Raw genomic sequence first — 14660 nt, 5'->3', positions numbered from 1 at the left:
ATGTGTCTACATTAAATGACTTCTGACCCAATACACATAAAATAAATTTACTATTAATTCTTTCCTTTCTTTGCATAAAAAATTTCCAGGGTTTTCTGATTGCTAACAATGACAAATGTAAAATCCCAATCAAATATAAGTCATCTGTAAAGACCAAGAAAAATATTTAAATTCACAGTGCTTCACTTTAAAATATTTGTTAGATATGCTAAAAAGAAATAAAACTGCTCATGAAAAAATGAATCCAGTATATTGCGACTTACTTTCCATCCACAGCATCAATGATTTTGACCTTTATCTGAAGCTCCTCAAAATTTAATAGCATTCTTTTTCTGCGTTCTTGTCTTCGAATAAGGTTAATCAAGTATACCTGCCAAAGAAGCATCCTGTAAATAACTTATATAAAATAAATTGTACAGCACTTACTTTTAACCAACCATATTTCATGTGAGGCCATGAATTACTGCATGTTCTAAGAGAAATATTTTTGATAATATTCACTGGAGTGGAATAGCAATTTATTTTTCCCTCACCCACCCATCAACAGACATCAAAAACATTATGGATAAGAAATCTGAGCTAATTTTAGATGTTGCTTGGTTTAGTGAAACTTCAGAAAGTGAAGAACAAAAAAATAATGACACTTAATTATACATTTTAATCTTTCAGTCAGAATAAGGAAACTGTATCAAAATTTCTCCTGAGAAAAATTCTTACCTCATCAAAGCCCATTTTATCAGCAGGTAGTGGTTTGACTGTCATATGGGGAGATTTTCTGTAGCCAGCACCTTCCACTGAAAAACAAATGACTTGTGCAAAAAAAATCGACAAAACTAACTAGTCTCTCCAAGGGTGGACACTCTACTGACTGAAAAAAATATAGATAAATTAAAAAAAAAGATAAGAAATTTGTTTCTTTCTAACATATAGTTCAAGTTGAAACTATCTCTATATTACAGAGCAAAACCAGGGAGTTTTTTGCAAATCAGCAAGATTTTCATTTCAGAAAAACTAGATATCATATTCTTTTGTCAAAAATCAAAATTTTGAGTAGATTACCTTTGAATGCATCCCTCCCCTGAAAGACGGAAAAACATCGTTTCTGTGTATATACAGAGCTAGATGAAGGGAAACAACTCTTATGGGTTATCTCCCCTTCTACTAGCCAAATTGCTACCAGAAAATCTGCCTTAAACCTGCCTTGGGGTTTATTTGAGCGAGAACTTAAAGGATGTTCGCATTGTGGGAAAGCATGGAAGGGATTATTTGTAATGTGAAAAGGTAAGACTTATACGAGAAACATAATTTACTAAAATATATGATTTCTCTTGCAAACATGCCAGTGGCCAAATGGTTATAGCGTCCGCCTTGGAAGCAGGAGGTCGTTGGTTCGAACCCCAGCTGAGTCATACCAAAGACTTACAAAAATGGTACTAACAGCTGCCTTGCTAGGCGCTCAGCGTTAAGAGGTTAGTGTTAGGACTGGTCAGCCTGGTGTCAAGATAATGTGAATGGGTGGGACATCATGCTACATGTCTGTGGCATGATGCCCCATGCTAGACATCACTATAAACTGCGACACTGCAGACATCGTAGCAATATGACTGAAAAATTGTTAAAGCTACATTAAAAATCCTAATCACACACACACCTAAATGCATTACATTTAGGAGAATAAGTAAGAGGAGGAAGAGAAATGCTGAGCAGCCTACCTCTACCAGTGTCAGTCATGAGGAGGATGCATGCTCTACTAATAGGGTGAGGCTAGCTATGAATTTCCAAGGTATGTTTTTCTCCAGGGAATTAAAATCAAGGCTCCAGGACTTGTCCCACTGTAAAGGGGTGGTCAGAACTACCTGGCAATTTGTGTCCCTCGTTTTCTGGACAAATATTGATATTGGGACAGATGGAGGGAAGGTGTAGGCCCATGTGACTGATAGAGCATCAACGGCTCATGATTCTGGGTCCAGAAAAGAGGAAGACAAAGGTGGGTGATTTCTTATTCCACCCTGGTACAAAAAGATCTATCATCACGTAGCCCCATAGGGTGCAAACTCGATTAAAATGTAGAGGGATGGAGAGACCACTCATTGTGGAATAGTTGTCCTCTGCTCCACAAATGTTGAACCATCATGGTATTTGGTGGACCTGAATATCTATCAGGTACTGGGCACAAAATTGAAGGTAATACCTTACTATGACACTGTTTCAGAAGATACATGACAACTACAGAAATGTCTGACAGTATTAGGACTGTATGTCCATGCAAGTGTTCTACCCAAGTGTTGGATACATTGAAGATGGCTTTCAATTCCAGGAGGTTGATTGATGTGAAGCGCCATCTCTTGACACATACACTTGTCATTGATCATTGTAAAGTCCAGTAGCAAGTAGGTTTCCCAACATGACTAATTGGTATCTGTACAAATCAAGATTTATAGTTCTGGGTTTTGAGGAGTATTCCTGATGTGATTCAATTCCAGTCTTGCCACTGGAAAAGGAAGTTTATGAAGTGGGTTGGTACTGTAATATTCTGATCTAGATCGCAAAAGCCATTTGTAGAGGACACATGTAAATGCAGCCAAATTGTAACAAATCTGCTGTAGAACTGAACAAGCCAAGACACTCCCTCGCCAAAATAAACATTTTGTTTGAATTCATCTCCGACGCGTGTATGATGCCTACATTGAGTTTGGGAGAGAGGAATAAGATCCAACTTCTCCACATTTATTATTCACCTAGATTGCACATGAGTGAAAAAGGGTTGTTCATGTCTTGGACCAAAATTGAACATACCCAATGTTTTTGAAGAATGTTATGCCTCTGTGCAGGAGGTTGTCCTGAACCTTGAGATTACACAGCCTGATGTTTTTGTGAAGCCCCAAGGGCTGCGGTTGAATCCGAAAGGAAAAGTACAGCACTGATATACTGTGCCCTGACAGGAAAAGCGAAGATGTGAAACTACACGTTGGACAAGTCTAAGCTGATCAGATATTCATCAATGAAATGCAATCTGCATCTTAAATTTTAGGGTCAAAATAAGTCAACTGAGCCTGCTGAGGTCGAATACAGGTTTCAATTTGCCAATGGACTTCATCACCAGTCTAGAGTAAAAGCCTTGAGTGTATGGCTTTTGTACAACTTCCTGCTTTATGAGTGAAAGATTTACCCACCTTCATGTGATTGCTTGGGGTCTCTGTTATGAAGTGGGATGTCAAAAGTGGAGGAGGTCTGATAAATGATATTTTATGCTCCTCTGACATAACTTGTAACACCCAATCAATGTAATAACATGTATCACCCAATCATTGTAATAACTTGTATCAACCAATCATTGTAATAACTTGTATCACGGAATCAATGTAATAACTAGTATCACCCAATCATTGTGGAAAGAGATTGATCCAAGCCTGATGAAAAAGGTGTCTGGTGGCCACAGGTGGGTTGTAGCGGGCAGGGGAAAGTTTAAATCACTGACAGGTGGAAGAAGGATTAGAGGAGAAACATTGTTTTCTATCTCCTCTCACTGATTTACGGTGGGAAGTAGAGGTGTATGACCTCCTATAATTTACCAGACCATGGCTATTATGTCGTCTTTGGGAAATTCCCCTTTTGCATCCCTGCTGACAACTGTCCCTTCTTTGGAAAGAACCCTTAGTAGGATATCTGGATAAAGGAGCTTGCACTTACAGATGTAGGGCCATCTCTTGTGCCACCTGCTATGTCCTCAATTTGACCATGTAAAAGGAAGGAACACCAGAATGGGAGGGTGTGCAAGACTGCAGCAGGGTGGGACTTCAGAGAGAATGAGTGTAAGAGTGTATCTTGCCCGACTAAATCAGGACTGCATAAGGCCATCAGGGCAATAGCTACAGTGTGGCTCACAGAATCCTGTGTGTGTTCACTATCATCCTTAGCGAAGTGAAAAATTGCCAAGAAGTCAAGAAGTGAGAAAGTCAATATAACGTTTCTCACCAGCTTGGAGGTGGCATTGAAAACTTACTGACCCAATTTATAACAAAGTGGTGTAGACATGCCGCAAGCGGAAACATCATTGTCAATATTAGGTATTTATGAACATTATGTATCTGAATAAGATAAGAAGCGAGGTGGCAACCGACTCGTGAAAATCAAGGCTTTTGCATTACTGGGGTCACAAATCTTTTCAATAGACATCTGGTGATTTCTGCAACTTTTGGTGACTGAGACAATATTCTAAATGATGTCGATCTGCATTGTTATATTAATTTTTATTACAGAGCATTCACAATTCCAATTACTGGCTGGAATGGATGGTCTCTTGCTCAAACTGTAGATCTGGCAACGTCTTTTGAATCCTTATGATGAGTAGAAAGGGCATTTTGGCATCCCACATGAGACCTATCAAAGATTCTGCAGTGGGATGTAAAGTCAGTATCTCATGCTGAGAAGAAATAGATACTGTTCTTTATTCTTTGCAGCCCTTGAGCTGTTTTCCAGTGAGCTTAAACCATGTATTCTCTGTCCACACTGCACACACCTTAAAAGTTTGTGACGAAGTGCACTATGTACATTGCAGGCACATTTTCATGAAAGTTCTCTAATACTGTGAATCTCTTACATTTTACTGCAGTGTTGTCATTTCTATAATGCAAGAAAATAAAGTGCATGCAACAATAATAATAATAATAATAATAGTAATATTAAGGACTTTGTATGGCTCCTAATCTTTAGAAGCTTTAAGTGCTTTACAACATTAGACAACACCTATAACATAAAAAACCTATATAATGATATTATTACAATTAAAAAAAAACACACCATGAAATTAAAAAATATACAAAACATACTGAAAATATTAGGTGGGGAACATTATTAGGTCTTTAAGTTTGTTCTTGCAGTCAAAATAAGTGAGTTTTAAGAGCATTCTTGAATGGGATCACTGTGTCTTTGTGTCTACGTTCAGTTTACAATTAATTCCACGTTGCTGGGCCCTGGTATGCAAAAGAACGTTGTCCATATGACTTTGTTTTCTTAGTGGGAATAATGAGTATGCAATTGTCAGAAGAGGAGCATAAGTATCTTGCTGGTGAGTACACATGGGTGAGGTCGGATAGGTATGTTGGACTGGAGGCTGTCATTGAAACGTAGCACAGAGAACCAATTTTGTGTTTGATTTTGGATCAACTGGATAGCCAGTTTTTTGGTACAGAGCAGTGGGGAGGTGTTCTCTGATCGTGGTACCCTAAGTATGATCCGAGCAGCTGTGTTTTGAACTTCTTGAAGTAGATATTTGAGATGAACCAGACAGAATTGAGTTACAATAGTCCAGTCTTGAAAGTACTAATGAACATACAAGTGTTATAGTGGCATCAACTGAAAGATATGTATATATATATACTTAAAGACTGCCTGGAAAATTCCACTGCTGAAAAATATGTTGCAATTCAAGTCAAATGTGACAAAAACAAAAGGTACCATAATAAAAAATATGAATAAATTCACTGGACTTTATAAAAAGGTCACATTGACCAGAAAAAATATTTTAATTTCCTGTATCAGTGAAAAAGAAAGGTGGATGTTTAAATTTAATATATATAGCTTGACAGAATTAACTGGATTGTTGGAGCATGTGGAGCTAAAGTGAAAAACTGGTTTAAACTCAATATACTGGTAGCCACCTAGTGGGTAGAAAGGGGAGACAGCCTGGAATACAAGATCAGAAAGATGTTTTTTTTTCTCCATCTTTCTAGGAGGACTGGATTCAGAGGCTGCACAAACAGTTATCCTGATGTAATATGGTTAGGTAATGTATTTCCAGGAGAAATCCATGTTGATATGACTTTCTATTTTGAAGGACTAAACGTAAGATTTTCCAGATAGCTGCCATGGTGGCCATATTGGTTATTATGACCACCCATTCAGTAGTGATAATGATTTTCAAGATGGCCTCTTTAGTGGCCAAATTGGAAATTTGACAGGCATCATTTTCCTTTCTCCTTATAATGGTTTTTCTGCACAATAACTTTGTGTGAATATTTTTAAAAAACTGGTATGATATCTGATTCAATCATATTTGTTTATCCCACTTTATTCACCACCTGTTAAGGATAAGTAAACACACAATTTTTTTCTCATCATTCTTATGTCTGGGTGTGATTATTATACTAATTCAGTCATTTTAGATCAATACGTGGTTGAATATGCTGAGTCAGGGATTTTAGATCAACATATGATTGAATATGCCTAGTCAGGGAATTTAAATTTTTTATTACAATATAGTTAAAGAGGGTGATTCAGGGATTTTATTATATCAGTGTAGCCAGGCAGTTTAAAATGAGGATTAGTTAAAAAATGCCTAGCAAGGAATTTTAATTCATGGTGAGGTTATATATACCGAGTGATGGATTTTATGTCAAAGTGAGGTTAATAATGCTGAATCAGACTTTGTATTACCTTTGAAATCTACTCCATCCCCTGCACCAGGATTGTCAGCATCTAAGAATGAAATTAAAATAGCATGAGACATTTCTTTGTAAGTAATAACAAAGTACAAACAATGCACAGTTTTTCCAGTTTTTCTTTCTTCAAATGATTGACATAAATCCTTTTATACATGAGGAGACCACTCTTACATGGCTTCCACTTTGTTAAGCTGATGACTTCTATCACTCATGTTGCTAAAAATATCCCTAAAAGATGTGGCAAAAACTTATTTTTTTTTATAGCTTTGGTGAACAAATGATGAACTTCCCAACTTGATTAACTAAATTTAACCATGCTGTTGCCATAACTGAAATAACAAGTACATATGTATACATATCATGCATGGTTGATGCATCACATGTAAGCTTATTCATAGCAATTGTTTCTAGCTGTCACCAGAGAAGCTGTTTTAGGAGCTGCACCACAGAATATTTCTTTTTATGCAACTTGCTCTCATTTGACTTTAGTGCACACTAATTATCTACCAGAATTCATTACAATAAATACTGATGTTTTCTGAATTACTATTTCCACATCAATAAATCATAAAATAATGATTGTGTAATTGCTTAAATTTAGTATTTTTGTCATTATTTCAGCCTCAAAATAAATTCTTCCTCATCAAAGGATGACTTTAACCTTGAAAATAAGTAACACTACTGACTATCAAACACTTTACATTAAGTTTGTAACTCGGCTGACTATCACAAACCTTCAATGTTTTCATTGCTAGATACATGTTAAGAAAGGCATATTCATTGCAATCTTATTAGTGTGTCACCTTTTGTGATTCTAGTCACTGTGAGCACTAACACAGTCACCAATGGACATCCACTTAAGAACAGTCGTTGACAATGTTTCTGATTCTTTTTATCACAAAAAGGTGCACCCATGGAGGCACACAGGGTCAAGATCTGGTGGACATAGGAAGAAAAATTGCGACAAAATTGTGAGCTTGCAGTCAAGGTGCAACACTGCCACTGTATGTGAACCTTATGAATTCCTGAGTCTCTGAGAATGGTTTTGTGAAGGTATGCATCTCAGAGGCCTATGCCGACAATAAAAACACCCTCTTAGCCGTAAGAACAAATCTCGGTGTTTCTGAACATGGTACCTAATGAAGATGAAGTTTGCCAATGCACTGGGAGCTAGGGAAAAATCTGCAGCGAAGTCTTGGTGAGTGTGAACTGTGAACAATTTCAACTTTGCTTTTTGTCTGGGGTATTGCTGATTCTTGTTGCAAAGGTTTTGATTTGTAAATGTCACTTTGGAATGTCTGTTTATAAAGTAATACATGTACTGTCACATGACTTTTCAGTTCTTGTCTGGTACCCTGTTTAAGGCAATTTCTCTCTTTGTGTTAATCCCAAGAAAATATTTAGCCACTGCTGACAACGTTATGATCCTGTTAATTACGTCCGATAATATTCATCTGAGAAGACACACAACAGCTGTTTGAAGCCCAAAACTATATCCCAACATTGTTGACCCAATTTCCTGTAAATGTTAGTGTTTATAGATAATGATATGATATCAAACTAAGTGGTACATGGACTTTAGCCAACACTTCTTTCAGTAACAAAAACCTGACACTTGGAAACAGACATCAGTAACGATAGATTACATACCTTACTGTATGAATTAATTGGTTCTGGACACATATTAAAATAAAATGTGGCCACTTGTGAGGGGTAAATTTGACACTTTTGCACTAATATGCTGGCCGATGGTTGCATTAGAGGGGTGGTTGTTCTATGTGTGTAGTTTTGAACACAAACTCGTTGGTGCCAAGGGATTGTAGCCATAAAAAGTGGGTGGCAGCGGGACCCCAAAAGATGAATATATTCATAACCTATATTAACTGCCACCATAACTATACAATAAATAAAGTTTAACCCCAAAAATGAAAAGTCATGCCAATACCTACTATATTCTTCCCATGTGAGAATAAATTCATTTTATACTGGAACAATTTTCACAATTTTTGTGCAACTGAAATGGCAATCTTAGCACCCAATTCTACATGGGTTTCTGTGAAAATGATGTTTAGCACCTTGCATTAAACATTATGCAGGCACATACCTATTATATTCCTCTTTTATTTGACGGAATTTATTAAGTTACTATACTATAATAAAATTAAAATGTAAAGGTAGTTAATAAATACATTCAAGTCCTGTGCATGACAACAGGATGGTACCCACCTATGGCTTCATTTTTCATATAGACAAACTGTTCTCGTTCTGTAAACAGGTTATGGTACCAGTCTAATGGAACCATCATTCTACCAAAGTAGGCTGTGTTCAAAATGTACATATTTACACCTGCAAATAAAAAGAATTATATAATGTTCATGTTGTAAATATACAGGCAAGACATGTACACTTAACACCTATTACCTTCCAGTAGGCAGAGAATATCAAAGTACTGAGAATCCTGATGATGTTGGGGGATTTCATTGAAACTAACTTACATCAGATTGCATGGAAGATAACTCCAAGATACCGCTGTTCATGGTCCATGCTCTAAATAATCTTTACAATATATGTATTTCCCTAAATTATCGTTAAATTTCATTAGAGAATGTATATTAAGATACAGTCTGTGGAATTTTCATTTCTAGATCTTCATCTAAAAAAGACTTTATGTTTCACCTAATAGTTATTGGAAGTTTCATTAATATTTTATCATTGACTTTTTTTTATTTTTAAACTAATATATATGTGAATAAATGACAGACAAAAAAATGCAGTAACAAATAATTTAAAAAGTATATAGCACTGGTAAACTGCAAGGAATAAAAAAATATCAATGAATATGACAACACTCAAAACATTAAATTTATAAACTGGTTAATATTTTTATGCTATATTTGTTTGTCAACTAATGTGATAAGCACCAGAAGAAAAAGAGCATAAATCTATCTTAACAGTGAGGGATTGTAGCTAGTTTTCTTCCCTTTAAACCAATAGGTGACATCATGGAACAAATCGGTCCAAGATTATTTCCAGTATATATTTCCATCTCAACAAACAAGCAATAATAATACAGCATTCTCACCTTGCTTAATAAAATGTCTCAATCGGATGGATTATAGATGTTATTGTCAGTGAGGTGATTTAAAAAAGACAAGAAGCTAAGTTATCAAGGTGAAAAGAGGAGTTAATTGATAATTATCATGGTCTAAATAAAGTTGTATTGTTCTTGGTGAGTTAAGTTCAATTCTGCAATAAGATATAGAACATTACATTGGATTTTGTCAAAATAAAACATATGGTGTATTATTTTAAATGGGAATTGTTTCTGATTAACACACACACATTCCTTTTTTAATCATTTATGTATATGAGTCCTTACCCTTTTCATAGATGTAATTATTATAAATTCATACCAAGTATATCTGTCTCATCATGACCATATATTTCACTTTTGCTGACCAAAACAACTGCAATTATTTATTTTCGTTTAAGGTTAAATTACGAAACTGTTCTCACAGTTGTTTTGCATAATTCATTTGTCTTATCAAGAGTGAATGAAAATAATAAGAAAATAAGGTATACATTTTGCATTTATTTATTACGTTCTTTATTCCATGTACTTAGCTAGAAAATGCAGCATTTAATTTGTAACTCTTGTTTAAGAGATTTTCATCAGGCCACTCTCATTTTTCATCAGGCCACACTCATCACGCAGATTTATTAAAGCCACAATAATCAGTGGATAAGAAAATGAAGTTAGCAGCATTAAGATTTTATATATAACAGATTGGCACTAAAGGTTTCATCATAAGGAGACCAAAAGTGGTAAGTTATATTATTTTAATTAAATTGAAACAGAAGATAAACAGCGATTTTAGTGCCTTGTAGTGCTAATATAGTTTATATTGTGATACACCGAAAAATGAAATAAGACAATATTAGTTTTCATTGATACATGTATTATGGCAGTTTTGGCAATTATTTATCGCTCGATTGATGAACAATAGTTTGTTCTAGCTAATGATAAACTCCGAGGATGACCAAATATCGGGACCGGGTTTTTCTGTGGCTCCACCTGTTGGAAAGATAACTGGCCATGATCCCTCATTATGTAAAATTGTTTTTAAAAGTAAGTGTTGTTTCTATTTTAGTATCAAACAACAGGAAAATTTTGCCATAAAACCTTTCAGTTTTCATTTTGTTCTTGAATTATCACATGATTAAAAATCCCTTTATACTATGAAGATATAAAATTGCAGAATGTCTCTATTTATATAAAAAGTAGGAACAGATAGAAAAAAACTAAATGGACAAGGATAATTAACGACCATTAGTAACCAAAACAAATAAAGAGTGATTATCTATTTTTCTAAAACAAACCACTTCCAATTGATATCCAACTAATTTTATGCATATATTTTTAAAAATAAACATTATCCTAGCTTGTAAACTACCAGCAGGGGTGTACAATTCACGAATATGTGTGTCAGTCCAAAGGGGCTACCATAACGGAAACTATGGTAGGCCATATTTTTGAATGGTTGTTGTGTTTAACACCATTGTTTCAGCACAAGATAGCATAATACATTGTGGCCAGTATAAATGTTGGAGGAAGAACCTGGGAAAACCCTGGAAAGAACCACCAACCCAATTTTTGAATGGATAAACATGCAATTAAAACCATGCAGACAGATACAATTTTAAGCTGGCACAAGGTTTAGAAGGAAAACTGACTGTGTATGTATTGTTTTTTTAAATTTAATAAATGCTTTTTAACTTTCAGTACTCACATATCTGTAATTTAAACATGAGAAACTCAAGAGAAACTGACTTTGTCCTGTAGCTACAAGACAGTACACAATCAGGCCTGAAATAACAGAAATCCATCTTGAGTTTTTACCCCAAAATAAATGACCTTAAAATATACATGAGTTTGATCAAAATCAGATTAGGAATATGGCTTCCAGAATGGTAGCAAGCAATTGCAGATTAATGGACAGCCAACATACAATACATGCATGGCCTTAAAATTAACTCATGTAGCATTATGGCCAACTGAGTTAAAAATTTACTTTAAAATGTGTTCTATTGTTCAACAAGTCTAATCAAGTCACCTACGTATGGCTAAAGATATACCTAAAAATATAATTTGTCTATCTTAAGTATTTTCTTGTTCAGTCTTGCTAACCGGGTTATATCAAATATGTCAAAATACAAAAAGTTCATAAATGTGTTACAAAATTTAAAGATATTAGTATCAATATTTAGCTATAGTTTATTTACATACACACTTATAACATGCTACCTAAACAGGTGTACGTTGACTGGAATTTGTGCAGTAATGTCAAAAACCTTGCAAGAACGGACAAATGGATGAAGAGACAGTTAGACAAAATGTCACTAATACAAGCATAAGTGGATAATGCATATTCTGGATTGTCTAAGTATTTATCACTGTATATATATATCTCATTAATACACTGCTGCAACTCATTTACAATATGTGTGGCAATGGAATCCATTTCACTGGGTAAATTTTGTGTTATTATAGTAATTCAATTTATTTCAACTAATTTTAACTCTTTCTTTATGAGACAAAAACCATGGATTAAAATCTCAAAATACCTTTGCATGTTCATGCCAATTTATGACGGTCTTTTTGGGATATTCCTCAATAACTATTTGCCATTAATATACTGTGTGTCATTTGTACAGCTCATGGGGAATGGAGTCAAAAGAGCAGTGTACCCATACTTGTACAAAGGAAAGACTAAAACTGAGCAATGTAAACTGCTTTGAGTCATGACTTATTGTTAAGATATACATTTTTTTCCTTATATTTGTGCTGAATGTGCGTTACACACATTGTGTTGTACAATTCTATTTCATCACGTAATTGAAAATCTACAAACCTTGTGATCGCGCATTGTTGCCAAAAATAATAATGTCATCTTTTGGTCCACTGTAGTAGGGAGATGGCATGTATGACAATTTTTGTGAATCTCTAAGTCGCATATCAATTAATACCGCAGAGTGGACCATTGGAACCACAAAACAGCCAGAATTTTTTCTACCAACAATGTCAAAATATTCAGGCACCCGTTTGTAATATCCCTGAAAATACAAGAAATCAATGTAAATATTTAATGGACAAAACCCGAAAACTAACTTTCTGTATAAATTTTTAGCTACTATAGGTTTTGAAATATGATCTCTTGTTACTCTAATAATTGGCATATTTAAAGCTGTTATGGGGTTTAAGATCATTTTCAGCACAATATAGGTTATACATGGCTGCCAGTATAACTGGTGGAGAAAGAACATGGGAAAACCCCGGGAAGAACCATAATCCCATGGATAGCTACTGGCAAGCTTTCTCACTTGCCCAGGAGCATGGCTCAAACCCATATAGAGGTGAAATGGTGATCCGTAATGGTGGACATATTAGACCATTCAGTCACTCTGGACACCTTTAAGTTATTCAAGTATTGTGTTACTATATTAGAGTCTTATGTCCAATGCTATGAATAGGAATTTGTTTTTGTTTTTTTGGAGAGTGAAGATCAGGCAACGAGTACATTATTAAAAGAACAAATCAGAATCTAGGAGCATAACTTTTATATGTGCTGAATTATAAATTTTAAATGATTTAGAAATGTTTTTCACTGGGACATGGGCTCCAGAACAGATGAGGACCCTAACCCAGTCCCTGGGAATTCAACACATGGACAACATAAATAGGCCAACATCGCATGTGTTACTCATTTGCTAACAGACAGACAGGAATAAGATGAAAGCAAGATACTGTAATATCATTTTATTTTTATGGGACTCAACTTACTGGATTTTGTAAAGAAAGTCATTTTTATGGATACTTAAATATGTGGGGTTTTTTGGGTCAAAAGTTTTCATAACAGTATGTATTTAATTGTGTGGTTTAACCCAGAAATTAGTACAGATTTCTCCCATATTGGCACTGATCACAGAGACTTACTTCATCAACACATCCTCAGAAATTAGAACAGGTTTCTCTGATTCTGGCATTGTGCATTGGGACTTACCTCCTCACAACATCGCCCCCAAATTCAGAATAGGTTTCTCTGATGCTGGCATTGAGCACTGGGACTTACCTACTCACAACACTCCCCAGAAATTAGAATAGGTTTCTCTGATGATGGCATTGACCATCAGGACTTACCTCCTCATCAACACCTCCCCAGAAATTAGAATAGGTTTCTCCTATACTGGCATTTAGCATCGGGGCAACTATTGGCCTGCAAATTAATACAACTTCTATTTCATTCTGATTGTAATTAATACATACACATTTTACAATGTAATTAATACACATGCATTTTATCATGAGGAAATAATGTAATGATCAATGAACTGCGATATATTTCTGTACAAAGACAATCTTTATAATATGAGTACGTTTGAGGGCAAGAGTGATGCTGCTTGTAAATGTGTGGTGGTTTAAACATTATGTTTCATCTACTGAGTATCGACTGGAAAGTAATTTCTCATAAATTAAAGAAGCTAATAAAAAGCAATAACCGTACAACAGTGATCGCTCACTCTTTCAAGTGCATCAGCTGGAGATCAAACTGGCTCCAAAAAGGTTTAAAGTGAATGTGTTACAAATGTATTATTCTGCCCACAAATGAGATACATCACATGTATTTCACTGGTGCTTGCTGTGAAATTTCAAAACTAATCTGAATCTAATGCACTTTTCGACTGGTCAAATCTGAAACTGCTAACAAGTCTGAATCAAATGCACTTTTTGATTGGTCAAATCTGAAACTGATATCTAGTCTGCATCTAATGCACTTTTTGAATGGCTAAACTTGAAGCTCCACTATGGCATAATTCATGATATACTTTCCGAAACTTTGATGCTATTATGTTATTTTTGCACTGTCATAACCTAGTACTAATACGAATTACATTTAAAATAATTCATTAACAAAATTAAAACAAATTTTGGATAACAATCGTGTATTTCTGAATTGTACAATGGTAGTTTTAATTTTATTATTACGGGTGTCAATTGTTCCATTGACATGTTGCTGCTAAAACTAAATTTGCAATAACAAAATCACCTCCAAGGTGATTTGCTTTTGTAACGTCATTGCTTATTACACAGACGAAAATACTGTCATCATCACATTACCATGTCACTGACATGACATCACTCTGTACTGAAGTGTTTCA

At 35.0% G+C, this 14660-nt stretch overlaps 1 protein-coding gene across 1 annotated transcript in view; it reads right to left on the bottom strand.

Annotated features, from left to right (window-relative positions):
* LOC149777850 (glycosyltransferase 25 family member-like) overlaps positions 1 to 14660 on the bottom strand; it is a 45772-nt gene that overhangs the window by 23260 nt on the left and 7852 nt on the right. The window contains exons 5-10 of the mRNA XM_089938918.1: positions 13642 to 13717; positions 12356 to 12557; positions 8670 to 8789; positions 6436 to 6477; positions 718 to 794; positions 264 to 370 (exon numbers count right to left, since the gene is read on the bottom strand). Of these exons, the coding sequence (XP_089795044.1) occupies positions 264 to 370; positions 718 to 794; positions 6436 to 6477; positions 8670 to 8789; positions 12356 to 12557; positions 13642 to 13717 (624 nt within the window). The remainder of the gene's footprint in view (positions 1 to 263; positions 371 to 717; positions 795 to 6435; positions 6478 to 8669; positions 8790 to 12355; positions 12558 to 13641; positions 13718 to 14660) is intronic.

The sequence above is a fragment of the Sinohyriopsis cumingii genome, chromosome 17 (genome assembly GCF_028554795.1).
Source record: "Sinohyriopsis cumingii isolate HCF-2022 chromosome 17, ASM2855479v2, whole genome shotgun sequence".
NCBI classification, from domain to species: Eukaryota; Metazoa; Mollusca; class Bivalvia; order Unionida; family Unionidae; genus Sinohyriopsis; species Sinohyriopsis cumingii.
This window is presented reverse-complemented; position numbering and strand designations above follow the sequence as displayed.